Source organism: Bacillus rossius, chromosome 15 (assembly GCF_032445375.1).
Source record: "Bacillus rossius redtenbacheri isolate Brsri chromosome 15, Brsri_v3, whole genome shotgun sequence".
In the NCBI taxonomy this organism is placed as follows: Eukaryota; Metazoa; Arthropoda; class Insecta; order Phasmatodea; family Bacillidae; genus Bacillus; species Bacillus rossius.
The window spans coordinates 35,509,472-35,537,416 of NC_086342.1; the positions used below are offsets into that span (position 1 = coordinate 35,509,472).

At 38.6% G+C, this 27,945-nt stretch overlaps 1 protein-coding gene across 1 annotated transcript; it reads left to right on the forward strand.

Annotated features, from left to right (window-relative positions):
• On the forward strand, positions 1 to 27,945 carry LOC134539217 (thymidylate synthase). The gene is made up of 5 exons (XM_063381004.1): positions 1 to 158; positions 4,623 to 4,876; positions 15,618 to 15,797; positions 24,494 to 24,840; positions 26,507 to 27,945. The coding sequence occupies exons 2-5, from the start codon at positions 4,633 to 4,635 to the stop codon at positions 26,714 to 26,716; spliced, it is 981 nt and encodes a 326-aa protein (XP_063237074.1). The 5' UTR covers positions 1 to 158; positions 4,623 to 4,632; the 3' UTR covers positions 26,717 to 27,945.

The following is a 27,945-nucleotide window of genomic DNA, read 5'->3' on the forward strand; positions in this document are numbered from 1 at the left end:
AAATGATAACCATTTTTATCTCGTGTTTACTTTTCAAAGAAATGCGCGGGATTTTATTAGCAGAAAGATATCGTGCCGTAAATCCATAAAGAATTTTGCGTTTTGAGTCACTGTGAGTTAATTCCCAAATCGGTCTTGACTCTGGTGTTGTTTCAACTGTAAGTTCCTTTTTTTGATTGTAATATATGTGATAATTATTTTTGTACACATTTAAAACTGAGGAAAGGATTGCTTAAATTTCATTACGTATGTTGAAAATTCTGCTAGCCTCCGTTTGTTTAAAAATGTAATATAATTATTAAAACTTTATATTTGACAGTTAAGTATATTGTATAATTTTATGTCAAAGTATGTTAACATAACCCTGAAATGGGAGTGGTGTACAACGCGTTAAACTATATTGATTACGTTACCAACATAGAGGTGTTGACGCTTGACGTTATTACTTCCCCTAAATTCTTTTGGGTAAATACGGGAATACGTGGATTTTGGGCGGGGAACATTCGGATGCAGTATAAACATTTCTTAAAGTAACTAGCTCCAGTTCTACTTATTCTAGTATGCTGCAGCTTTTTCGAAATTTTTTTTTTACGATATTCCAAATGTTATGTTTTTTAACACTACGGAACGGACGTTCCTCTATACAACCTGAAAACAAAGTTTCAAAATTCCTCATGGTTTCTGAGAAATTACAGTTTATAGTGGACAGTATGCACTTATGTGGCTTTCGCCATATTGTTTTTTTATTATCCTAGCTTAGACCGTTTTCTATGAGAGATGCATGAATGTTGTCGCCACATTAATGTTTACTTGATACTAACCAGTGATGCGGCCGTTGCAATATTGTGGGTTATTAGCATAGCCGAAACTGTGTTTCACAAGACATTAGCCTGATTGTTGTTGCCAACTTACTGTTTACTTATACTAGAGGCTTTTTTCAAGCCGACAGGGTTAAATATGTAGTTTAGCGGTATTTGCGAAAGAAAATGTTAAAAATCCGAAAATACTTTTATTATATGCTCTTTAACTTCCTCTTTTCATTAAACCCGACGGAGATGAGAAATTCCAAATACTTTAGGAGATATTGAATTTTTTAATTTTCATAGTTAGATGATATTTGTTAAAAAAAATTTTTAAATTCCAAAAATACATACTTGTATTCTATGCTCTTTAACTTCCTCTTTTCATTAAACCCGGCGGAGATAAGAAATTCCTAATACTTTAGGAGCTAACAAATTTTTTAATTTCCATCACAATACCTGTGCATTCATGCTGCTTTCACAATTGTTTCTTGTTTACGAGTATGGAATTTTTTTTTCTTGCGGCGTTCACCCACTCTAACTTAGGTGAGTTTTTAACGTTTCAAATTTTAATGTTTTATTTGTTATTTGGATATTGTTGCGCAAGTAAAAAGTAAAAAAAAAAATTACGTGAGTTCCTACTGTTCATCCTTTGTCCCGGTTTGTTTGGTCAGGTTAGTTACATTATAAATACTTTAAAACTAAACAACCATTAAAATTAATTCACATTATTTTTAATGTCCGCTTAGTTTGAAAGTATTTATAATGTAACTGACCTGACCTAATCGACCATTTTAATTAATTAGGCATTCACGAACACACGGCAAAATAAAAACATGGCGGCGGTCGAATAATTGCACAGGTCTTGTATAGCAAAATAAAAACGGCGATATCTCCTAAAATATTTGGAGCTCAACTCACTCGTCCATCACACACGGCACACTCCGCACTCAAAGCCCCTTGCTTGTCGTCCACCTTCACTCACCCAAAGGGTTCACTTCGCCCTCTTCACTTCGCTGTCTCGGAGGCTGGCTTCACCATTTTTACACCCATCTGCCCCGTTCTGGAATGGTCTCCTACCCCTTCGAATTATCGCATCATCAGAGTCAACTTGACTCACGATGTTCCCAAAACAGTGATATCCTGGTTGTGTCACTTCACGTTGGCAGGGCTCTGGGAACTACTGAACATTCCAGAGGTGCTGATGAAGGGGAAAGCACTGTTGCTAATACGATCATACACGCTGCAGTAATAGACCATGCCCCAGCCAGCTGTCTGACCAGCCAGGCCACTGGCTCGCCCAGCGACCCCACCTCCAGTGTACTCGTAACAGTATATCCTGATACCCCTTTTTATAATTTAACTATTCATTTTCAAATATAATTTTAATGCCTTGGGTACCTACTATAAAAATTCTGTAGCCCTACCCTTTCTTCTAATATAGAACATAATATTTATATAATATCTACGGCATTGTATGCTATACTGCTATCCCACCTATTTTAGTATATTTTATGATACCCCATTTGTATGAGTCAATTGTTTATTATTTTGTACCGTGATTTAAACTTATCTGGTATTGTAAGGTGTATTTCAGCTCTTCCTATTCCACCTTTGTGGCTGGCAAGTACTGTGCTTTTGCTCTTACACAATACCTTTTAAAAACAATATGAGACAGTGGAATTTTTAGTGTATATTTTCATTACAACAGCACAGAAGGATCATCTAGTTTTATTATTTATAGTCTTTGCTTTACTTTTTACTAAGTACTAGATGCTTTGAAAAGTGTTGTACACACTTTCCGCGATATTTTTCCCTTTCAGTGTAAACATCAATCTACAATTAACTAAACCTGAACAACCCTGATGGCACTGATTTACATATTTTTTTTTTTTTTTTTTTTTTTTTAAGATTTCAATGATTAACTTTTTTTTAAGAATTTTTTTTAAGAGCTGCAGCATGTGGATTGGTCGACTTCACTAACATTCATCAGTACTACCAAAAAGTGTAAAAGTGTTTGTAATGGTGGCTTTTTGAAACCAATTTATCTTTATTTTTGTTTGTTAGACTCAGGGTTGGCTGATTTAAATCACAATGGCTTAAAACACTGTTATACTTATTGGTCCTAACATGTTGTCAGATAGAATCAGTTTATGAGTAGGCATGTATGGTTTATTATAATTTTGTGGATGAATTGCTACAAAATGATCAGGTTAGTTGGTATGTATCAAATGCAAGGAAGATTTGGAAAACTGGAATAAATAAGGGAATTTTGAAAGGTATCTTTAAAACCTTTAATAAAAAAAAATTCATTGCATCAGTTTTTTTTCCTCTAAAAGGTACTATGTAGTTACTTAATTTCTTTAAACTGGTTTGTGCTTATTTTATCCTAAATTAATGTGCTGTTAAATAATTGATACAATTTTTACTTACTTTAAAACAAAATGTTAAGGGATACCTACAAACAAATGAAGCACAATCAAATCTCTTTAGTTTTAACACCTTTCCCAGCTAGTATTGTATTGTTGTATAGTTTGCATAGCAGACTGTATATTGTGCAAAAAAAAAAAATTATAGTCAGTTCACTTGTCTGATCCGGAGAAACAGCTACATACTTATGAGAAGGAGGCTCTCTCCTGCCTGTTCAGAGTAGAGAAATTCGCCTCGTACCTGAATTGCGCAGAACTTGAACTGTTCACTGACAACCAGGCTTTTAGCTGGTGGCTTAGCCATCCTGACCAGTTCGGTGCTCCAACTCTCACGCTTTCGTTTTAAACTGCATCACATTAAGCGGCGTGGGAATGTCGCTTTGTTGACAGTGTGGTGGACATAGAGAAATGATACACAATTACTGTTTGTACATCTATGACCTATTATTTTCTCTTCACCCGTGGCGATTGGTTGAACGGTTTAGAATTTGATGCGCTACAGTGTCATCTAGCGGAGAGTTACAAAAACATGCATGAAATCCATGAAAAAAAAAAAAAAACTTTGATGTGCCAACTTCCATGGTGATTAAATAAATGTTGGTGTGTTCGTCTTCGGTTTTGTAAAGCTAAAGATATAGGTAGGAAGATATAGACATAGAGAGCTAGAGATATAGAGAGGTATAAAGAAATAGCGAGGGCGATATAAAGTTGTATAGAGAGATTTAGAGATAGTATTGAGAGAGGGATACACACACACATACACACACAAACTATATATATATATATGTGTGTGTGTGTGTGTGTGTGTGTGTGTGTGTATATATATATATATATATATATATATATATATATAGATAGATTAAGATGTAGAAACAAATACATAGAGAGATGACATAGAGTGATATGGATATATATATGTGTGTGTGTATAGGGACATATATATATAGAAAGATAGAGAGAGTTGCATTTTATATGTGTACTTCAAAAAGTTATAAAAAAATTGAAAGAGGTATAGCATTACATGACTTGTATGTAAAAAATATTTAAAAAAGGTCGGAAATTTTTTAAATTTTGGTCATGGAAAAGTCAAGAAAATTTGTCTACAGATTTGTGTGGACATTCTGTATGGCGGTATCATTTAGCACTTCAATGTTAAATTTGAAATCTAATAGTAAAACTGCAGTCAAAAGTACATATTTTCATTTGCCTTAAACTTTCAGGAAATTTTTTTTAGAGAAGTTGTCTTAAGCCTGAATCCAATCAATAATATATTGTGTTCAAAGTTTTGCGTTGCAAACTGTACCTAGGGCTATATTGTGCAGGATAAAACATTTTATGGTCAGTTTGTTGTAATAAGTGGTAATCCTGTAGAGTGTTTCTGGACTGTCGGCAGACTGGAGCCGATGGCCTCCGAAGCGGTGTTCCTGAAGGCGGTGGAGAACTTGCCGCCGCAGACGGATGGCAAGACGCCCCGCGAGTCGGGGGACGCGAGCGGAGCCCGCGACCCGGGACCCCCGCGGCACGAGGAGCACCAGTACCTGGACCACATCCGGCTCATCCTGGAGAAGGGCGTGAGGAAACAGGACCGCACCGGGGTCGGCACCTTCTCCCTGTTCGGGGCGCAGATGAGATACTCCCTGAGGAATGGTGCGCTCTTTTTGTTTGTATTTATACTGCTCCTCCTTCATGTACAGTAAGTCCTCGGTTTACGTCGGGGTTACGTTCCTGAAAACCGCGACGTAAATAGAAACGACGCAAAATGAGCCATGTTTCATGCCACCGGCCGACCACGGCCCAAGGTCGGCCGGAAGCGCCGGCATACAGACGTGACGTGACAACGGGCAATTTTATCAGCAAATGACAACCGACAGCGTGGGAAACAAGTCCAACTAGTACTTCTCAGCTTTATAGAATGGTTATTTAACCAGCTGCTTTATTACCTTTATTGATTGAAATATAAAAACAGATATATAGTCGTTTGGAAGACATCTTATGAAGAAAAAATCATAAATTGCAGTGAGCTGATACTGTAGGCCTACTACAAACGCATTTAATCACGATAAAGTTAACAACGGCACGTTTAAAACTCCGGCCAACTCAATGATATCATAGCGACTGAAGTCGTGTATTCGTTACTGAGTAACGGGTGCGGCATCTAGTAACGAGTAACGAAACGTTACACACGAATGCATTTCGTTACTCGCATTTTTCGTATGTTTTACGCATGCGCGCGCTTATTTGTTACAAAGAACGATGTTTGTTTATTAAGAAAAGTATAATTTGGAAATTCGTCGTCCAAGTTTTTTACTGTTTATTAAAGGTATTGTGTGTGTAGACGAAGTTTGAGATTGGAATAGAAACAACGTAAGAAAGTATTTTTTACAAATTATAAATATGTATGTTTTTGTTTTTTATTATCGCGTATTTTCACGTTTTTTTGTTCTTATCTTAAAAGAGATATAATAAAGCTGCTCTAATGAGATTTTAGTTTCTTGGTTAACAAAAGCTGTTAATTATCAAATACTTTCAATTGTTTATATTCAATTTATTATTATTTACGCGACGTCATACTGTACGCGTACGAAATACGACTCGATTCGTTGCTGTTACATAACATAGCATGTTATGCGGTATCAGAAGTAACGAGTAACGATACGAAAGTAACGAGTACTAATTGTTATAGTAACGAATACATACTGGTACACTTTTTTTAGTTACTTTTACACCTCCACTGAAGTGCCAAGGAGTTGAACGAAAAGGGGTAGGAGAAAATGCTGTGTCGTTGCGGGAAGTAGATAACACTTCTACGTGCGAGATACGTGGGTGGCCGAGCGGGCGGGCTGGTAGTATTGCATCACCGCGCGGAGAGCAGCGGAGAGCAGGAAGCGTCCCTCATGATATATGATAAGATAAGGCGGTGAACGTGTAGCTTACACTACATAGCATAAATTAACTACCGAAGGAAACAAAGAATTATAAACGAATTATATAAGTTTTTTTGGTTAAAATAAAGATTTACGGTCATTGTAAACGACGTTATTGTGAATCGGTGACAACTTAAATTGAAACATGAGTACTCAAACATTAGCGACGTTAATCCGAAACGACGTAAATCGGTACGACGTAAATAGAGGACTTACTGTACTTGAAAAGTCCTTAATTTGTCCTTACTTGAATAAGGACCCTTAAAAGTCTTAAATTTCACTTAAAATCCTTAAAAACTCCTTAATAAAGACTAATAGGGTGTAAATAGTGAATAGGGACAAGATTATATGGTTTCATTTATAGGATAATTTAATTTAAAAAAAAATTCTATGTTTTTTTTTGTTTTTTTTTATGAATTCTGTTTATTCATAACTGATCCTATGTCAGATTAGTGATTTAGCTGGGGGAAAAAAACTGAGCAAAATAATTAGATCAGACAAAAATTGTCAGTGGATGAGACAAAAAATTTAGATGATTAATTCAGGTTCTTGTTAAGATTGTTTTTTTGTCCACATTCCCTGAAGATATATCAGTAAGGGCTGGAGAATTCAGCATCTATTTATTTCCCCAAAAAAGCATCTATTATTGTGAAATTAGCATTATTATTGTGAAACAGCATTTACATTTGAAATTAGTAAAAAGTAAAATAGCATCTTAAGTGTAAATTAGCAACAAACTAGCATCTATAGCAAAATCCTAATTTTTCCGACCGCTAATGGTCATGTTCCACGCTGTATCACGACTCGTCCATGATGTTCCTCCGCCCAGTTTCTACTTGCTGTACGGTGCTCACTTGTTACTGGGGCCTACTGCATAAAGGCCATCTGCGTGGAGACGATTACAGACATCCCGAGTCCTTTTGCTGTTTGCATTCTGCCCTCTGTTCCAACATGCTTGTAGCCCATACTGCTGCTGGAAACACATCTAGTTTGATTCCCTATTTCTTTTGGTCTGATCTCACAAGTATGTATGTCAGATGCTCTTATATTTTGACCAGTGTATTACAGTGATACCTCACTAATAAAAACCTGTTAGTACAAAACTCTATTAATACAAAGTATTTTTCACAGTCCCTGGAAATTACATAGGAGTTACAGTGCTACATAATTTGTTTGATACAAAAGTAATTTAAAGTTATTCTTGTTACAAGGGTAAACACTTACATGAAGTAAAGGATGGTAAATACAATATTCCAGAATAATGTGAAGAAAAAATGTGAATTTTGTGCCGTTTCAGTGCCACTTTCAGGCACAAATGTACGAATTTAAATTTAATTTTTAATTTTTAAAGAAGAAAACCAAATAATAAATTTGTATTTTTTTTATTTTATTAAATTTTGTTTCCATTACTGTACACTCCGACGTAAGCTTGTGCTACCCAGTGCACCTGTGCTTGTTCACAGGCTTCTATTAGATACTGGTTGCTGACGATTTGTGATCGCAGCATCTCGGCCGCGGTTCGCGTCAGGTTTGCTCCATGTAACAAAATGACGTTCATGTTAGCGAACGCTACCCCAACCCCACTGCTAGCAACTTTCTTTTCTCGGAGGCAAGCATAGGTAAGGGTTTTGCAAGCATGCCTCTGGACCAAGTTACAGCCAGCGGCGAAGCCTCGGGACGGTCCACATGACGCCTTTCCCAGGCGACTTAGCAAATTTAAACCCCCCTCCCCTCAACACCCACCTGTGGCTTCACGAGAACTCAAACCCGGAGCAACGACCCCCAGTGAACCCCGGGCGGAGACCTTGTCTCCCCAAGGACATTCACACTTGTCAAACAGAGCCCTCCGCGAAGTCTAGCGGCGGGAAAAATCCCTAACCTTGCTCTGAGCGCTGGTCGCGAGCGCGCCCACTGCACTCTAGCGGACGTTTCTGTGACCCTCCAGACAGGTTCTCGTCTTGGCCACCAGAGTGCAATACTCATCCCTCCCATAAGAGACAGCTTGTCACAATCAACCTTGGCAGCAGTCGCAGTGCAATTGCGATTTTAGTTCAACTACGACTCGCGTGAGAGCGCAGCGAACAGGTTGCAGTCTGCTTCGCCCCTTCGGGCATCTCCGGACACCTTCGGGCAATCACCCCCCCCCCCCCCCCCTCCTTCTTTGGCTGGGGGCAGTTGCTTACTTTAATTAGGCGCCCCAACACAATTTTTTGAAGATTCGGCGGGCAGCATCTGGTCTGTGCAGACCACGCGTCGGGATCCGCGAGAGTCAATCTCTGTTGTTCGACCAAGACTCAACACTACGTCATGTAGTCGCCAACGTCAAGGCATAGAGGCCTCAATTTTCTTAGTTTTAAATTTTGCTGCCCGCAATAGTTATTTGCTAATCTAAATTATTTCTCTCTCTCTCTACATGTCTACCGCGACCATTCGTGCCGCGAGCTGCCTTCTCTGCTCCTGCAGCCAGCGTACATGACTTCACCCCGCTCTTTTGGGTAAGTGGTCGTCATCCCTACCCCCCCCCCCCCCTTTTTTTTTTTGCCTTTCACTGGGCATAGTCTTGCCCAGGCTTAGCCGCCTGTTAACCAGTCTAAGTAATTTGGGACTTTAGTTGCAGGCGGGGTCCAAGTTGAGGTCCAAATTTGAGGTCCAAATTCAGCCTCCAAATTGAGCTCCAAGTTCCAAAATTAGCTGCAAGCTCCACTCCAAGTTTAACTCCGAGTTTCTACTAAAAATGATTTCTTCTGGATGTTAATCTGCCGAAACCTCCGGTGCCAGGACACAGGACATAATTAAATGTCAATGTAATTTTTTTTTTTTTTGAGCCTGCGAGCTAACTTAAAACCAGTATTAAATTCAAGAGGTATTATGGTGTTACTTTTATATGTATTTTGTTGCCCCGGGGCTCCCTCCATTTTGTAATCAAGATGTTTTAATACCAATATAATTAAAAGATAAAATCAAAAGTAAATTAGTTAAGTAAAAGGGCACTTATATAAATCAAACCACCAGTCTTGTTATTTCATTAGTATTCATCCCCGATCCACATAGCCTACTAGTGTTGCTAGGAGGTTATAAATAAAATTCTTTTATACAATGTCTGGGCACCTCTGTGACTATTGTTGTTATTGTTTTGTTTTCTGGGCTGACGCTTCCAAGGCCTTAATTTAGTTATTCACTTTGAATGTTTACCTGCAGCCCAGCGTTCGTAATAAAAATGGTAGCAGAGCGTGGTTTCGATCCACGTACCTCTGGGTTATGGGCCCAGCACGCTTCTAAGGCCTTAATTTAATTATTCACTTTGAGTGTTTACCTGCAGCCCAGCGTTCGTAATAAAAAATGGTAGCAGTTAGCGTGGTTTGATCTTTGCTACAAGTTGGTAGCATAGAGCAATTTTCTGCTTTATGTTGGAAGTTGGTAGTATTTAACGTGGTTTGGTTTATATGCATACCCAAATAATAATTTTAATTTTTAATTTGAAATTTCAATTTTAAATTTGAAACATAATGTAATATATAACTAAATGGTTTTTCGTGTTTATTTAGACTCAGATTGTATGACATATTGTTGTAAGTCCTAAAACTGGCACCCCCTTCTTTATCCTTAAATTCATTTAAGTTAAAATTCTGTTTTCCCTTTGACCGGCGGACGCGTATTTTTCTCCACGCGGCCCAAGGCGGGCTCCAGGCCTCGTCACTCAGCTGTTGGCCTTATCACTAGGACGTGCTCAACCGTTGTAAACAACACCCCCTCCCTCCTCCGCACCTTATCTCTCACTGCGCGCGTTGTCGCGTCGAGTTCAGTTCACCGCCCTGGGCGACCTTCACAGGACGACTGACCGCACTGCCACAGCGGCCTGCTGGGCACGCAACTTGACGAACGTCGTTCGTCCCCCGAGCCAAGCAGTAATAATTAGTTTTCATTACCGGCTAGGACGCATGTGTTTGACCCATCCTAGGTATAAAGTTAAAGTTTTCTAAACAAAGATTTTTGTTACTTTGGGCACATACTTCCGACCTGCTGGAGTAACGATGATATTATTAAACTAAGTTATGTTAAGAGTGTCTTATGTATAGAATTTAAGGTACTTTTTAAACAATAGTTTTAAGTCTTTGTTGGTATTTTTTTTTTTTTTTGACCAACCAACGTCAAAAGTTAGTGTATTTTTTTTGTCTTTGTAAGATTGGACCAAGGTCCAACGACGAAATGAACACATGGCTCACGCCGGAGTATCTCCTCCGTGACGAGCTTATGTATGAACTACGGTTTCGAGGCTTATCAGACCTCGGCGACGTGGCCAAGCTCCGGAAAAGACTCCGAGCTGCGTGTGCCGAAGAGATTCAGCCACAAATAGCTAATCTCGCGAACTTGGACCCATTGAATGAATTTAATTGTGTTTGTAACGAATTTCAAGATCTCTACAGCTACACTAATTCTGTAGGAGATGAAACAAATAAAAACAACATCCTCCGTGCGCTAACTCGCTTGAGCCATATCGGCACGAGGTTTACCAACCTCACGAGACTAGCTACAAACAAATTGATCTACCAAGCAGAGATCGACAGATGTAGGCAGCAGATCCCTGGCTTACACTTCAAATTGCGGAGCAAACTAGCCGCAATAGATCAAGCATTACTTGAACCCGTAGATGCAGCGGTAGGAGGAGTAACTGACACTCAAGTACAGCAACCCCCAAAACAAATGCAAACTGGAGGCAGCTCAGTCCCTACCCCCCCTCCTTTAACCTCTCCCCCTCCATCACCCCCCGTAACACCACGCCGTCAGGCATTCCCTGTCACCACCCCTACATCCATTAACTTGCAGTTTCCCTCCGCGACTGTCATGGCGACTGGTACTCAACAGAGCACCAATGTTACATACACTCATCCCATTCAATCGTTCACAGCTCACCCTTTTTACAGGCCTCAACCATTATACCTACCCTCCACCTCACCCACCATTTTCAACCCCTATCGTGAATTCAGGTCCGCCTTTTCATCCCTTCAAACCTCTCCGGAAGCCCACCCCACCTCCTCGGCCATTGAAAGGTCAGGTTCGCCACTTATAGCCTTTCCTTCCGCCCTGGCAGCTACGCTGCCGCAAGCAGCATCTGTGCCACCCGGTGGCAGAGTAGAGTCGCAACTTCCATACATCAGCCCCGCCACCACATAACTGCCATTGGCTCCGCAGGTATATCAACCTCAAAATCAACCTCAACCAACCCCACTTCCATCCTCTACCCTAGCACCGAACCCAGTACCTGTATTTTCTACCTCCAATCAATCAGCTGGAGGCAATTTCTATGCTAAGATTCCACATCCCGTGGAGAGGCTCTTAGCTAATTTCAAGGAAACAACGGGATTGGAGCCCAGGAGCCTAATCGAGTTCCTCAAGCATTTATTCAGAATCAAACAAAAGGCTAATATTCCAGACAGGGAACTGCTGGAAATCATTTTCCCCTTCACACAACCACCCTTGAGCGAGCGAGTGACGCTCGCCATTGAGCAAAATTATTCATTTGACCAATTTCACGAAGACGTACTAAATTATTTTATTCCAGCCCGTTTGATTACCAACATCAGACTGGAATGGTACAACAGGCTACAACAAAGAAGTGAAGCCTTACCAAATTTCATAGCAGACATCAAATTAGCTGCACAAATTCTTCGGTTGCGAGTGTCTGAGAACGAGATAGTTTCAAACATCCTTGATGGAATTAATCCGCAGGAAAGATCGAGGGCAGTTTTCCAGTCTCGACCGCAAAACTTTGTCGAGCTTGACCGCCTGTGTATCTCCAACACAAACGTAGAATACGCTGACCACCAGCGAAATCGAGAAGCTAATTCCTACGCCCACAACAACGCACGGACGGGAACAGAAAATAAACAGCAATTTTCCAATAAACAATTCCAACAAAGGCACAACTCTGAACACTTTGCTAAGCCCCAGTACAAAGATGAAAGCATACCGGTTTGTAGATACTGTAAAAAGTCTGGGCACTACATTGAACAGTGTCGTGCAAAAAACTATCGGCCAAATTTTCACTATTCTCAAAATTCAAAAAACGTGTAAATCGCTGGCCAGTACACCAATCAGCTGTAAGAAATATTTGCTTCCACACAAACGCAAATAATGAATCTGACAGCAACAAATCAAAACAAAACACAGCTTCCCCAAATCGGTGGAAAAATAAACAACAAAAACAAAAACACAAAACAAACAAGAAAGTCGGAATTAACAAAAGAAAACAAACTGATCATAGCAAGACTGTTACGCTCAGGTGTAAGAAATGTAACTGTCCTCGCACGACTGACAAACGAACATGTCATAACATTTTCGCCAATCTACCCACAGTTTTGCCCTACGCAAACACAACAATTGGAAAACAAGAAGTCCCAGGTCTAATTGATACTGGATCCGTGCGATCATTCGTGTCAGGCCAGCTGTTCAGGAAATTACAACAGGACCGTTTGACTCAAAAGGTAGAGCCAATAGAAATACAGTGTTTTACAGCTGCTGAACGGCCTTTGAAAGTAAATCGCATTGTCCTTGTTAAAGTAAAAATCGACTTGTTTTCTTGGACTTTCCCATTCTTAGTAGCAGATGATTTAGCCACAGATTTAATTTTTGGTTCAGATTTCATTGTTAAAACAAGCATGATAATTGATTTGAAAGCACGAAAATTTCACTTCAAATTTAACAACCAAGTTTTTGTTTCTTTTGTGTCACCTGACGCAAAATGTCAGAGCAATGTAAATGCCATTCACGCAGATGCTAAAGGTGAAAACAACATTTTACTAACCCACCTTAACTCCGAACAGAGACAAGAAATAGAAAAGTTATGCAGGAACTTTCCCGACGTTTTGAGTCAGAAATTAGGACGCACCCATCTCACACAATATGAAATTAAGCTTTTGGACAAAATCCCAGTTAGGTGTCATCCTTATCAATTATTAGGACCTAAAATGCAGATAATGCGGGATCACATACAGAATTTGTTAGACAAAGATGTCATCGAACCTTCCACCTCCAGTTTCGCCTCCCCGGCATTTTTGGTACCCAAAGATCAAGGTCAAGGTCACCGCATGGTGGTCGATTTTCGCCGTGTCAACCGTCAAATTGAAGTAGAAATGACGCCATTACCAGATCTAAATTCGGCATGTCACTGGTTCAGTAAAGCCAAATTTTTCCGTGTGTTTGACCTAAACTCGGCCTATCATCAAATACCACTAACTCCAGAGTCAAAACACGTCACAGGTTTCTGCGTTCCGTGGAATCTCTACCAATACAAAGTAGTACCTTTTGGTCTAGCCACAGGCGCGCAAGTGTTAACACACCTTCTAGACCAAATTTTCGGCGACCTGAAATTCAAATTCGTTTTTAATTATCTTGATGACGTCGTTGTTTATTCAGAAACTTTTGAAGAGCATATTGCTCATTTGCAAGCAGTTTTTGAGCGACTACGTAAAGCAGGCCTAACTGTCAATACAAAGAAGGTAAAATTTGCAGTGCAGGAAATTTCTTTCCTCGGACACCTGATTTCAAGTAGAGGAGTAACCATAGACCCTAGTCGCACACAAGCGATAAAGGATTTCCAACCCCCTAAAGATGCTAAAGGCATTTCCAGATTTATCGGCATGGCAAATTTATACGCTAAATTCATACCTAATTTTGCTGAGCATGCAGCACCACTGAATGCTCTACGTAAGAAAAATTCAGTTTTCAATTGGGGTCCAGAACAGGACAAAGCCTTCGATTTCCTAAAAAACAGGCAATAGCTAGCCCTCCAGTGCTCAGAATGGCTGATTTGAGTAAGCCTTTCATTCTGCAAACCGATGCATCCAGTGTGGCCATTGGTGCCGTGTTATCTCAAGAGTTCGATGGCTGCAGGCAACCTGTAGCTTTTGCCTCCTGCACCCTAACACACCAGGAGAGAAAAGCCTCCTCGGTATACGAACTTGAGTGCCTTGCCGTAGTTTTCGGCATAGATAAGTTTCGGCCATATCTAGAACATAAAGAATTTCTACTAGAAACAGACAACCAGGCCCTTGCTTGGCTGTTAGCCCATCCGAAGCAATTAGGTAAATTAGGTCACTGGATTGTAAAAATTGCTTCTCTCAAATTCAACATCCAACATATTCGTGGTTCACAAAACATCGTGGCAGACACTCTTTCTCGAATGTTCGAGAACCCTTCCAACTCCGATATTCAGGAAAACAATCCCATTGCCTGCCACGCATTGTTAACAATTTCAAACTAAAATAATACTGATGTAGGTTGGGAGAAAAAAACATAGAAAATGATGGTTCATTTTTTTGTTGATAGACTTTAAACCTTTGCTTTATTCTTCTGTCTGAAATCTTTTTAAAAGTAGTACAGTACAAAATTTTTTTGAGACACAATAGTCATCCTAAAATTTTGTTTTACAATCCCTAAAAAAGTACATTGCTGTATAAAAGTGTATGCAAGTTTCCTTGTAGCATATTATATTTTTTTTAGGTGTGTGAGTGTGATTAATCTACTAAATGAGAAAAACATATTTTTATTTTATTTGAATTTTATTTTTAAATGATCTAAAAACTGTGAGTAAACTTTGTAATAGTTATGGTTGATACAAACCTCGGTTTTGCAAAGTGAAAAAAAAAATACTGTCCCTTCAGGTTTGTTTTATTGAGGTTTTAACAGGAATACCAAAGCAGAATATTAATATACAGCACAGCACTTACAAAAAAAAAACAGAAAACACAGTAAGTACTGAAATTATTACATTGGGTGAACTAAAAATGTGGGCAGCACAGTGGCACAATCTAGCGGTCACATGCACATGTACTTGCACTCTCGCACGCACTTGTATGCTCACACTCACACACACTCACACACACACTCACACACATACACTCACACACACACTCTCACACTCTCACTCTCTCTATAGGTGCCAGATCACAGAATGTGCCTAAACGGAAATACCTGATTTTAGTAGGAACGGTTTTTTATTGAAATGATTCTTCTTTGCTGTTATGAAAATTCCAATTGCATGATACAGGAGGAGACGGCAGTGGCGAGGTAGAAATGACGCAGCATGCTTTCACACTTGTATACTTGCATATTCACATATTTGCACTCTCACATACTTACATATTTGACCACTTGCGTACTTTGTCACTTGCATCCTTGTGTAATAGTGTAATTTAGCACTCGCATACTTCATATATATATATATATATATATATATATATATATATATATATATATATATATATATATATATATATATATATATATATATATATATATATATATATATATATATATTTTATCTGTGACCTCAGCCAAAGAGAATTTTGTTTCCTATACCTAATATAATAAGCAGTAGTTTCACTTCTGTCTTCTGTTACTCTGTAAAAAGAATGCATTGATTGCCAGTGTTGTTCTGGTTTGTGCTGAATGCCGTGTGTTGTCAGGTGTGTTCCCACTGCTGACGACGAAGCGCGTGTTCTGGCGAGCAGTCGTTGAGGAGTTGTTGTGGTTCATTCGCGGATCGACCAGCGCCAAGGAACTCCAAGAGAAGGACATCAGGATCTGGGACGGGAACAGCTCGAGGCAATACCTCGACTCTCTAGGGTTAACGGACAGAGCAGAAGGTAATCCTAAATGATTTTTATGATTTTTATGACTTTTTATACTTTTTTATATTTATTGTACTTTTGTTATGACCAGTAACTAACCAGGGTGTCTACAGGTCATGAAAATTATGAGTCACAAAAAAGTAATGACCTATTTTAAATTTGCTGCCTTATCTACGTGCTGACAGTTCTAAACCATTTTTAACAACTTGAGTGGTTCTCTTCCTGGTAAAAATCACATCATCTTGGATGTTATTTATGGCCCAAACACCGGCGGTGTCGATCTTCCGAATCTTCAAAGTTTTTTTAATGTTCCCAAAAATAAAGACTTTTAGTCTTTGATTCGACTTCGACTTTTCAAAGCTTCACACGCCCCTATTGTTTTTCCGTCCTGTGATGTTAACTCAATATAGGCCAAGCTACGTTTCAGTCGACACATTTGATAGATAACCTTTTTTTGTGTACTAAATGTTAATATGTGAAAAATATAATTTGCTCGACTACTCGAGCTCATGAGCTTTAGCTTAGGATTCGATTAACACTCGACTTAAAAAACCTCAGCTCTTAGATGTCATATAGTGATACTTCCAGAGGAATCACCCCTAAACAAAAATTATGTGAGAATGCAATAATAAACACCATTTAGCGAGACTTCATACATTTTCTGCCAAACTTTCATTTTAGTTACGATCACCTACAGATAGACCTGAAAAGGATGATGTTATTTTGACATCTACTGCCTTTAAGAAACCGAATTGGCAGATGTAAATTCTGAGGATGGCATTTGTGACATTGACCTGTGCTTTAACTCGCGGAGCGGAGAACTCTTGAAGATCTCGGGGTCGTGACGTAGCCACGTGGCGAGTGAGGCAGTAACGTGTGGCTATTGTTTCTTAAATGAGTATACACACATTATTCTGGTCAGATAGTTGTTTATTCTGACAGAATTCATGGGACTGTGCTTGCATGGCCTATCTTAAAACGGAGCCGAGGTCCATCTGATTGTGTTTATTGACAGGTTTCCACTTGCTCTGCATGGGCGCAGATATTCCGCGTAATGTCCATGAGGATGGGTTCTCCATTGAGGTTGAGGAGTTACACGAGAAGCGTACTTGCGGAAATCATTTTTAACACTGGCACTGCAGGGGTGAGAGTCTGTTGCTTAACTCGGATCAGCCGAAGGTGCACGTAAAAACACAAAACTCCGAAGCTTATGTGGCATACAGAGCCTTGCGCTAAAGCGGTCCAAGGAGTTCCACGTGGTCAAACCGCAAGTCCTTTATCACACTAATGCTCATGACCGCAAATACATTATAAGCCCCACACACTTACACAGAAGCCTACACGGCAAAAAAAAAACACTGGAACATTGAACCCTAAGGTGGTCACGAAAGAGGTACCACGTGGTCACACCGAAAGTCCTTAAATTAAGCAATGTTCTGTGAATGGTTGGTGTTATTGTGCCAACCAGATGCTGAGTAAAGTTGAAGAAAAGCCTGATGGTGTGGAACTGCCTTAAGTTGAGGTCCAGCGCATCCCTGACGCCCGGACAATGTGCGATAGGTAGTTGGGTGACCAAAGCCCTTACGAGCACATATAATTAAGTAAAGTGGTCACTACATGCAAGTACACCGTAGGGTCAGCCGCAGGGCCTCAAAGAAAGGTTTAGGAGATCATTGCGATGAACTCAGATGAACTGCTTCAGCCAAGGGCGGCTTTCGTGCTCAAACTTAACTCAGACGTGAGTTTTAGCTAGGCCACAGTGTGAGTTGATACAGCTGTATTAGAGATAATAACTTGGAGTGTTATACGTATTTTGTATTATCCATTTTTCTGTATATTTTGTGTATAGTAAATGTATTCACTGAGGTTATATAATTATGTAATTAATATTTCGCTAAGTAATGTGTCATGTTATCTTGTCCTTTAGGTATTTATGTCTTCTGTTTTCATGTTTTGTGAATATCCTGTGTTGTCTCTATTTATTGTGATAGAGTTTGTTTTTACTTGTTTTGTGTCGTGCCCACCTCTAAAGTCTCAAGACTGTCGGTGGGCATGTAACAAATTTAAATAAATAAATAAATAATGCTATAAAATACACGAACCTGTCACGCTGGCAATATATCATTGATGCCGTTCGGCACGCTGCCTGCACTGGTGGCTTGGGTGTAGCACGTTGTGGCACACACACTTGTGAGACGACGATGGAGCATGAGGGCCTGGGTGTTAGTTTTCTCAGAAATAGGTTGTTTTTTTCCAGACTTGATGTGATAACAATGGTTTTAATTGGTAATCTAAACTGTATCTTGTTGTGAGATGTATTTGACAATCTATTACCAAAAGACAGTTTGCATAGTTTTTAATTAGAATGGAAGCAATTCATAAATCACCTATTTACTGCTTCATATGGATTTTATATTTTTATGTTAAGATGGTAAATTCTACGAATTGAAAAATTACTTTTCTTGCTATCAAAACAATGACTATAAAACTATGCTTGTAAAAAGATTTAAAAACCAATTTGAATAATTGTTTGACAAAAAATATTATTTCTTTCATTATATTTGGACGTAAGTTTTGTGTTCGAGTTTTTATTAAAAATTTTTTTTTTGTGTCAATGGCCAACAAAAAGTCACAAAATTTCTAAGCAAGTGTTTTTGTAACCAAAATGTGAGTCATGGTAAAAAAAACTAAGTACAAATTAATCAGTGGTGTTTAAATATAACAAAATAATCATTGTTTGGAAATTATTTGTTCAAGAACTTTAAAGTTCTTGACATGATTCATGCAATGTACAATTCTTTGAACATACTTTATTGTGTTTGGAGAAACAGTCAAACTGCTTAAGTTTCCCATGATACTAGTTCCTCCAAAACAGTGTAATTTTGACTGCCACATGATGCAATTTTCAAAATAATGATTTTTAATAAGTATGTCTTAACTTTCTGGAAGAAATAAAATAAATCTTGTGGCATGAGCCTGCCACTGTATTTTATTTTTTCATAATTGTACTTATTTTCTGATTATTTTAGTAACATCAGTTTTATTTAATTACACTTATTATTTAGTTTATCCACTTAAATTGTTAATAATTTACTTTACTTTTGGTAAATTTGGTTTTATATCAGGTTAGCAATGACTTAAAAAAAAAGAAATGAGCTGTAAACTCTGAGAAACAGATGCTTTATTTTATTTTAAGTGTATAGTTAACTTTTTATCTAACTTTTAAATGGTCAGGTCTTTTATATACAATTTTTTGGGGAGCATAGACACATCAAGCTTTTATTCTAATTTATATTTGTATTTACCAGTGCAATATAAACTCTAGAAAGTGTGAGTGACATTGTGGTGCGAGCATGCAGGACTAGTGGCGTGAGGCGCGGCCAGTGTGTGGGCGTCTACCCGAGGCCGGTGGTTGTACAGGGTGGCGACCAACCGGGAAAACCGGGAAAACCGGGAAAAGTCAGGGAATTTTGCCAGCAGGGAAAAGTCATGGAAAAGTCAGGAAATTTTTCAAATAGTCAGGGAAAAAATTAAATCTTGTCTAAAGTTCCTGCTGCAGCATTTTACAGCTTAATATTATTCATAGTCTTTGTTAATTTGTTAATTGTATGTAGCGAATTATTAACTGAAATTCTGAATACTATATTTTATACAAAGTTTGACATTTTAATGAAGCCATTTTTGATGTCGCGGGTCCATGAAAACCTTGCTGTGTTTGCATTGCTGATAACAGCTGGCTGGCGTGCGCGCGCATGCATTGTATTGCCACCATAGTCATGGTACGTGTACCAAATTATTCTATGCTTACTAGTTTTATAGCTCATAGTACACCGAGATGACCGAAATAGTTTTATTTTTGTTTCTCGTATTATTGGCAACTGTGGTACAAGTACACGAACGTTTTGGGATGAAAACGTGAGTGCTTTTTTTTGTTGCCAGTCGTGTTGTGTAGTGCTTCTCTACGTTTTACTTTTCAGATGTACTATTTATTTCATTTTGCTGTCCTCTTTGTGTAAACGTTTTGAATAGTGGTGTGTACATGTTTTCAGTATTATTTAGTAAGCTAGTCGGGCTTTGTTCTGAAGATAAAAAGGAGAGAATAGAAGTAGTAGACAAAGATGGGGGGAAAAATGTGCGCGGGATCAGATATGAACGTGTGGGCTTGGGAAGAATATTGCCGTTGCTGAAAGCTAAGAGTAAAGGTGATTAATGAGTTAAAGTGTTTATTCGGTTATATTCAAATTTTTAGCCCATTACTTTTATGGAGTAAAACATTTTTTTTAAAATGAATTCCAATACAGGATAAGAAAAGTGAAAGGTAAATATTAAGAGTAGCTAATCATTAGACTTGCGCATAAGGGCTCTTTCACACGGAGAGCCGTGCGGCTCGCACTCGCGAGCGGGAGCTTTTTCTGCTCCTACCTTCCACTCTTTCACACGGGGAGCCTTTTTAGCTAGGGCGCTAGCCATTGCGTAGTCGCAAGTAAGCATTGGAATGGATCGTACACGTGTCGTGGCCATGTATCTTCTTTACAGTAGGCGACGTCTTCGACGACAAAAACGCCGATGTACCAAAACGTATTGGGTACATCCTATTAATCAAAGGCGCGATGAAACAGGTGTTTTTGCCACGCTTTATCAAGAACTTCGACGAGATGGCAACAAGTTTTACAACTACTTTCAAATCATTGGCCTCATTGATGAGCTCCTTGGGAAGATCAAGAATAGTATCCAGCTCGAAAATACTAACATGAACTGCATTCAGTCTGAACTGAGGCTGGCTGCAAACAACTTCTACACAAACTAAAATTCTATTTAATTGAACTAAAAAATCTTGAGAGGGAATAATTTTAATAAACTCATATGTTCTTTAATTTGCAGCATTCTTTATTGCGAATAAAATTAGCAATGTATATTAAGCTTAAATAATGCGCACTGAAACCTCACAGTTTGTATATAGGTAATACAAAAGTTATTTCTAAAAATAATAAAAAATAAAAAATTGAAGGCATTGAAAAAAGAATATACACAATGAAAAAATAATTCATTAGGCAAACACATACTCATTGAAACAAGACAATTACAGTATCGTCCCATATCCTGTGGAAATGGAGTCTGTGTTGGAGACGTGGTTGTGGTATTGCTTGGGCTGGGAGAGGGCATACATGAGGTGGGCATTATATGCGAGTAGTTGTAGCATGTCAGAAATGCGTTCTGCAATTATATCATGTCACCTGTTGGTGCTGTACCATGGCAGATGAATGCAATTTAATTCTGTAATGCAACAATGTCAAAAATGTCTTCTGTAATTGTTTTATGTTACTTGTTGCTGTAACATTGCAGATTAATTCAATTTAACTATGTAATGCAACAATGTCAGAAATAATTTCTGTGGTATTTCGCAGCACCACGTATTTATTTTTTTATATTTTATTTGTAGGTACCTGCCCAGTAACAAGATATGTAAAATGTAAACAGAAACAAACAGTACATTAAATAAAAAGAACACAAAAATTGATCTAGCTCCATATTTGAGTACTTATTTTACTTGGCTGGTAAACTGCCGTGCATTCAGACTGAAAGTTTATTTTATAAATACTTCATTCCGGTCCTTTTATAACTCGGTACTTTTGTCCCAAAGGATAAGCCAGATACGCACTGAATTAATTAAGAACTCGACATCAACATCCATCTTGAAAGCGAGAGACTGAGGAGCGAGAGCTATTGTCGCCCTTCGTGTGAATGCCCCCACTCCTCCCTTTGCATTTCGAGGATGAAGCGCGACCCCCGTCCGCAGCGCACGGCTCGCGATGCGCGCATCCGGCTCGAGATGCACGAGCCTTGCCGGCCCTCGCTCGCGCGTCCTGAAGGCCCGCGCTCCCCGTGTGAAAGCTCCAGTTGCACTCTCTGCATTTCAGTCTCGCGCGTCTCGCTCCCGCTCGCGAGTGCGAGCCGCACGGCTCTCCGTGTGAAAGAGGCCTAATAGTTCGCGACCGGGAGCGCTCCTATTAAAAACGTTTACACAAAGAGGACAGCAAAATAAAATAAATAGTACATCTGAAAAGTAAAACGTAGAGAAGCACTACACGACTGGGAACAAAAAAAAAAAAAAGCACACACGTGCGAACTAGGTCGCTCTTTTAGTTCGTCCGCTCCCATTTCGAATTCAAAGAAGACAGGTCACAGATAGTTCGTTCGCTTTGCTACCGCTACTGCAGGCGATCTTCTTTGTATGTTATAGTAGTTATTTTTTATAATGATCAGTGTTGTGAACGCCTAGACTATTATCCTTTTTTGGGTTATTATACATCAAATGAGTAAATAAAACAATAATTTAAATAATTGGGTAAAATGGCGTATATAACAGTTGTTTTTAATCTTCACTTAACATATAATATAATCGAAAAATTTTAATTTATAAAAGGATTTATTTTATAGCTAGTAAAAGAAACATTATTTATGAAATGTGTTTATTTTAGTGAATAAAATTCAGTTTTATAAATATACAAATTTTAATTTTTTTTTAAGTTTTAGAAATAATCAACAAAAAATGCGTTATTATTTACAGGCAACAAAATTACGTACATTATTAAGAAAAAAGACCCATTACTCTTTTAATTTGTTACCTTACAATTAGACATAGAAAAACTAATAAAAACTCTTTAAGTAAGATTGTTTGCTAATATTGCTTAAGAATGTGTATGTTCATTAGTACCTATATATAATTCACTAAATATTAGCAAGTTCATCATCACTTAACATACATTATAATCGAAAAAATTTAATTTCTAAAAGCTATTATTGTTTGTCTGATTTTGTTTTGACATATATTTGTGTATGTTATCTGATAAGTTAGTTATAATATGTAAAAATAAGAAGGTTTTACGCTTAAAAAAATTGATGAGATTGTTAGGCATGGTCAGGGAATAAAAATGATTTTCCTGGAAAAGTCAGGGAAAAGTCAGGGAATTTATTCTTTACAGTTTGGTAGCCACCCTGTTGTAGCAGGCCGCGCGAGCCACACAACACGGGTTTCGAAGGCGTATTCGGCACAATGCCATGAATGTGGAATTTTTTATGAAGGTGATCGTGTCTGCGAGGATGTGTCACGCTTGTAACGAACTTGATCGTAGAATCTTTACTCGTGCGATGTTTGTGTACTTTACGAGTTGCGCGATCGAGATTTCCGTGTCAAAATGTGAAGTGGATGTTTGCTAGCGGAATCGTGTAAACACCAAGTTCAGCTGTTGCGGGGAAGCTGACAGTGAAATCTGTTCAGAGTATTTAAGGGCGTTTTTACATTTTTATCCACCTACCGCAACTTGAGACGTGAGTTACCTCACGCGAATGCTGTTCCAAACTGGACTTTGCAACTACAATTTTGTGGGGCCCTGTCTCCCTGTTTCCCATTCGAATTCAAGTAAGACCGTTAGTGTGTTTTAAAGAGAAACTCATGGGCTTGGCCTGTTTGAAATCACCAATAACTATGAAGTTTAAGACTTTTTGCACATGAAATATATCGAGTCACGATGGACCTTTTTTTTTATAAAGTTTACTATGCCGGCATAACTCATATTTAATAAACTTTTTGTAAGACCTTTTCATGTAACTAATAGTTTAATATTTTTTTAAGCGCCCCAAATTACATTGTATCTACGAACGTTTTTTTTAATAATTTTAGTAAATGTGTTTAAGGTGCTTTTAAGTTTCTAATAATTTGTACTTATTAAAGTTATGGCATTTTTTTTTGTTATAATTGGCAGAATAGTCTAGTTTGCCTACGTGTGGAAAGGCAAACAAATAACTTTATAATTGTATTATTGCGATTTTTGTCTCGCACGCACAATTAAATATATGGTGGTAATTTTTTTTGATAAATCCGTTGTAAAAGTAATTTTATCTAGTTGCCTCATTTGTTTATATCATATTTTTCTATTAAATGTTTAGCAACCTTTTTAGTTAGATTACTACTATCACACATCCTAAACGTCTTGCTATCTTTTGACTTATTTACCAGTCATCTGCTTGTGCGATTTTTTTGGGCCCATACCCTGTTGCGGTCGGACCCGCAATAAATGGTCAGGCTGCGTTTTCAGAAAATTTCAAAGTTAATTGTTAAATGAAGCCGCTGACGGATGCAGTCTCAACCTCAGGATGGAGACGGAAGTTAGTAGCTGCAAGATACAGTACTAACTTCCAATCTGTTTAGTATTTCTGTGTTTGAAAAATGTAGTAAGGTTATAATGTAACAAATGAGGTAATTGATAACAGTTGCAAGATTTAAAAAAAAAAGTAACCTTTTTCCTATCATTTTTATTAAAAATATGTTACAAACATTGTGCTAAATAAATTACTTTTATTGAATTCAATATTTAAAAGATTAAGTATTTGTCATTAGAGTTACATTTTGATTGAAAATAGTGATTAGTTACATGAATTTAATTTTGAATCATTTTGGTGCTTTATGGTGTATTAACTTGAATTTCGGTGTTATTTCTGTTTTATGGCAATTCACTTGATATTTTCTAGGTCTCTACATATACACAAGCGAAAACCTATGTACTCTCTTGTGGGAAATAGAAATAAAGAACTGTATAAAGGAATGGATTAATGTAAATTATCCAAAATAACTTATATTTTTCTTGGAAAAAAAAAAGTAAAATAAATGGGAGATGCACCAGTGCTGATTGTCAGTGGTGTGCTTGCGACAGGCGACCTGGGCCCGGTGTACGGCTTCCAGTGGCGCCACTACGGCGCGGAGTACAAGGACATGTTCAGCGACTACGCCGGCCAGGGAGTGGACCAGCTGGCGGAGGTGATCCGGACGCTGAGGACACGCCCGCACGACCGCCGCATCATCATGTGCTCGTGGAACCCGGTGGACGTGCCCAAGATGGCGCTGCCGCCGTGCCACTGCCTGGTGCAGTTCTACGTGGCGGGAGACGAGCTGTCGTGCCAGCTGTACCAGCGCTCGGCCGACATGGGGCTGGGCGTGCCCTTCAACATCGCCAGCTACGCGCTGCTCACGTGCATGGTCGCGCACGTCACCGGGCTCAAGGTGAGCCCGCCCTGCCTCCCACATAACGGTTCCCCCGTCATTTGCACCTTACCATTGTACGGTAATTCTGAATATCTCACGCTTTTCAAGCTTAAGGTTTATTTAATGTTTGAGTTTCGTTTTTGTTACAATATGGCAGCTCATCGTGACGTATTCGGACGTAAAGAAGAAAAGGTGAAAAAAGGTTGATGGAACAAAATCTAGCTAACCAACTGCAAGATTACCTTCTTTTTTCTCTCCGTTAAATTACCACAAGGAAAACTTATTCACATGACGTCTAGCTTCGTGGCGGAAATGGCGGCGTCTGTTGTTGGATTGTATTTTTCTGTGTATGTTTTCAGAAGTTTAATGGTTTGTGGCCAGGTGACAACGTTACAGCACGGCTGCATACGCACGGACGTAAAAACATTTGGTCCTTTACACTCCATAGCCGCAATTTAACTTGCCATAGCTGATGTTTGTACAACAGCCGATAGCGTAGACAGACCTGTGCGCGCATCTCTTCCCCCCTTGTTTGGCTAACTGTATCCCACAGCACATCTGTTGTTTACAGAAGTTGAAACAGACTTTATGGCGTCGTGCTCGACTTTTTTTATTTTGCCTGCAGAGATTTTTTGCTATTAGAAATTTACAGACGTGCAATTCAAGACTGGGCAGTAAAATTCACATCGCGCTAAATATATCAGCGCAATCTGAAGACGTGCTAAGTGAGGGATAGGTGTACCATACGATTCCATGCATTCAATAAAAGCTGCTACTGGCATAAAAGTTTGCCATTAAGTTCATAACAACAAACATTAAATAAGGACTTTTTTTTATTACAAAATGCCTTTTATGAACAGTTAAAAATAGTTTTATTAAGAATATGTTTAAAATCATTTGCAAAACCATGTAATAATAGACACAAAATGATTTAGGCTCCTATTCCCTTATGACGACGGGACCGTGAACCATCTCGGTACTGATTCAGTTGGTGTCCTGCCAGGTTGTTGGGATGGAACTCGCGATCCTTCCACAGAGGATTGTCAGCTGTCACCACCACTGAGGACACAAGTCTCTAAAGTACAGTAAAACCTCATTTTTTCAGCCCTCATTTGTCTGGGTCACTGGATAATCCAGATCAGATTTGGAGACATTTTATTTCATGTCCACATAAAATTGTTTAGCTATGTTAGCAAGAAAGCCAAAGTATGCCAAATATTCACTTTTAGTTTGCTTTAATGTACAGTACCTGCATAGCTGGTAGAATTATAGTAATAAAATGTTGAGTTTAAGAAATTGCACCAGCTGACAAACATCATGGCGTCTCCGACACCACTCTAGCTGAACTAAGGATAAAGCGTTTGCATGACCGCGCTTCATTCAAACACCATACATGTTTAAAACAGAAGAGAGAGGACCAATTATTGATTGAGAAAATGACGTGAAAAGTTATTTTTATATTAAATGTCTTGTAATCAATTTAGGGCATATATACAAGGTTTTTTTTTTGTTTCAAAGCTTAATTTTTTATCGTAATAAATGGCAAGTCTGCTTTTTTAAGGATTTTTTTTTGCTTACTACCCATAATACCCAGACTTTTGATTGTCCGGATCGCCTTTGTTCCCAGTTAGTCCGGACAGACGAGGTCCGACTGTAGAGCGACGTGCGTTGTGTTGTCTTTCAGCCGGGCGAGTTCATCCACACCCTGGGAGACAGCCACGTGTACTTGAACCACGTGAGCGCCCTGAAGGAGCAGTTGCAGCGCGCACCGCGCCCCTTCCCCTCGCTGCGCATCAACACAACCGTGACGCGCATCGAGGACTTCAAGGCTGACGACTTCGAGATACTCAACTACAAACCTCACCCCAAGCTCAGCATGGAGATGGCGGTGTGAGACATCGCAGCTCCACACTTGACTCTAAAGAGCAGTGTAAGTGCACACGTGTGTAGATGAAACCAATTACATATGCCAAACTTAGCAACCAGAAGAAACACAGCACGTATGTATAGTGATCTAGTAAGCTGTCATAGACTTGGGTATGTCATTGCTTTATTAGAAAGTTTTTAGACTTAAACTACAAAGTTTAAAATAACTGTTTTAATTTAATGTTTTTATATGTGCATAAGGTTATCAGATACAAAAGTTGTGTTTTTAGTAAATTCTAAATTTACATTTGGTACGACTTAAAAAGTGTGGTTTTATATCAGTTACACTGATGTTGGATTGGTTCCGTATTATGATGAAAGTCTCCAAATTTTTGGGTTAGTTGAATTCAGTAATATAAATAATACTACCTTCATGTCTCGTCAAGCTTGAGTAGTTTCAAAAGTTGTTTTTACTTGCTTGAATAGTTTCAAAAGTGGTTTGTACTTGCTTGAGAAGTATCAAAACTTGTATGTACTTTGAAGTGTAATAAAATGATCAGTATTATAATAGATTGTACTAAAGTACTGAGAGTCAAAATAAATACCGGTTTTTTTTATCTCAATCGTTGCACGCGCGTAATTGTCGCACCAATATTTTAGGGCGTCAAAATTTGGATGAAAAAACCTCTCGTGTAACGTCGCACAATGTTTTTGGTCTTGCTATTAGATTCTGAGCACTTTGTGTGTATGTTTTTTTTTCCTCGTAGAAAACTATGTATTTTAAAGTAGAAATCTAATATTTATTCGAACATTATCACTTATATTATTAACGGAAATACAAAGTTGTCTGATGTGTAAATTTTCTTTTAAAGAGGTTTTTAAATGTTATAACCGTCATCTGTTCGTATGCGTCGCCACGGTGTACCACTTACAAAAATGTAGCCAGCACTAGTTGGCATCATTCATGTTTGGTTATGTTTCTTCCCGTATAGAGCGCGCACACGTAGTCGAATATCGATATTGATATCTAGCCATTGCATGCAACGCGCACTCTCTGTCAAGTGCCGAGTTAACTAAATTTAATGGCCTGCACTCTTATGTGGTGTTAACTATGACGATAGTTATGTATTATTTCAGGCTCACAGATTTTGTTTTTATATGTAAAGTTGAAAAGTTTTTGTTGCATGACCTATTAATTTAAATAGTTTGGCTTGTTTTTGTATACTTTACTTTTTAAATAAACGTACTTTCCATGAA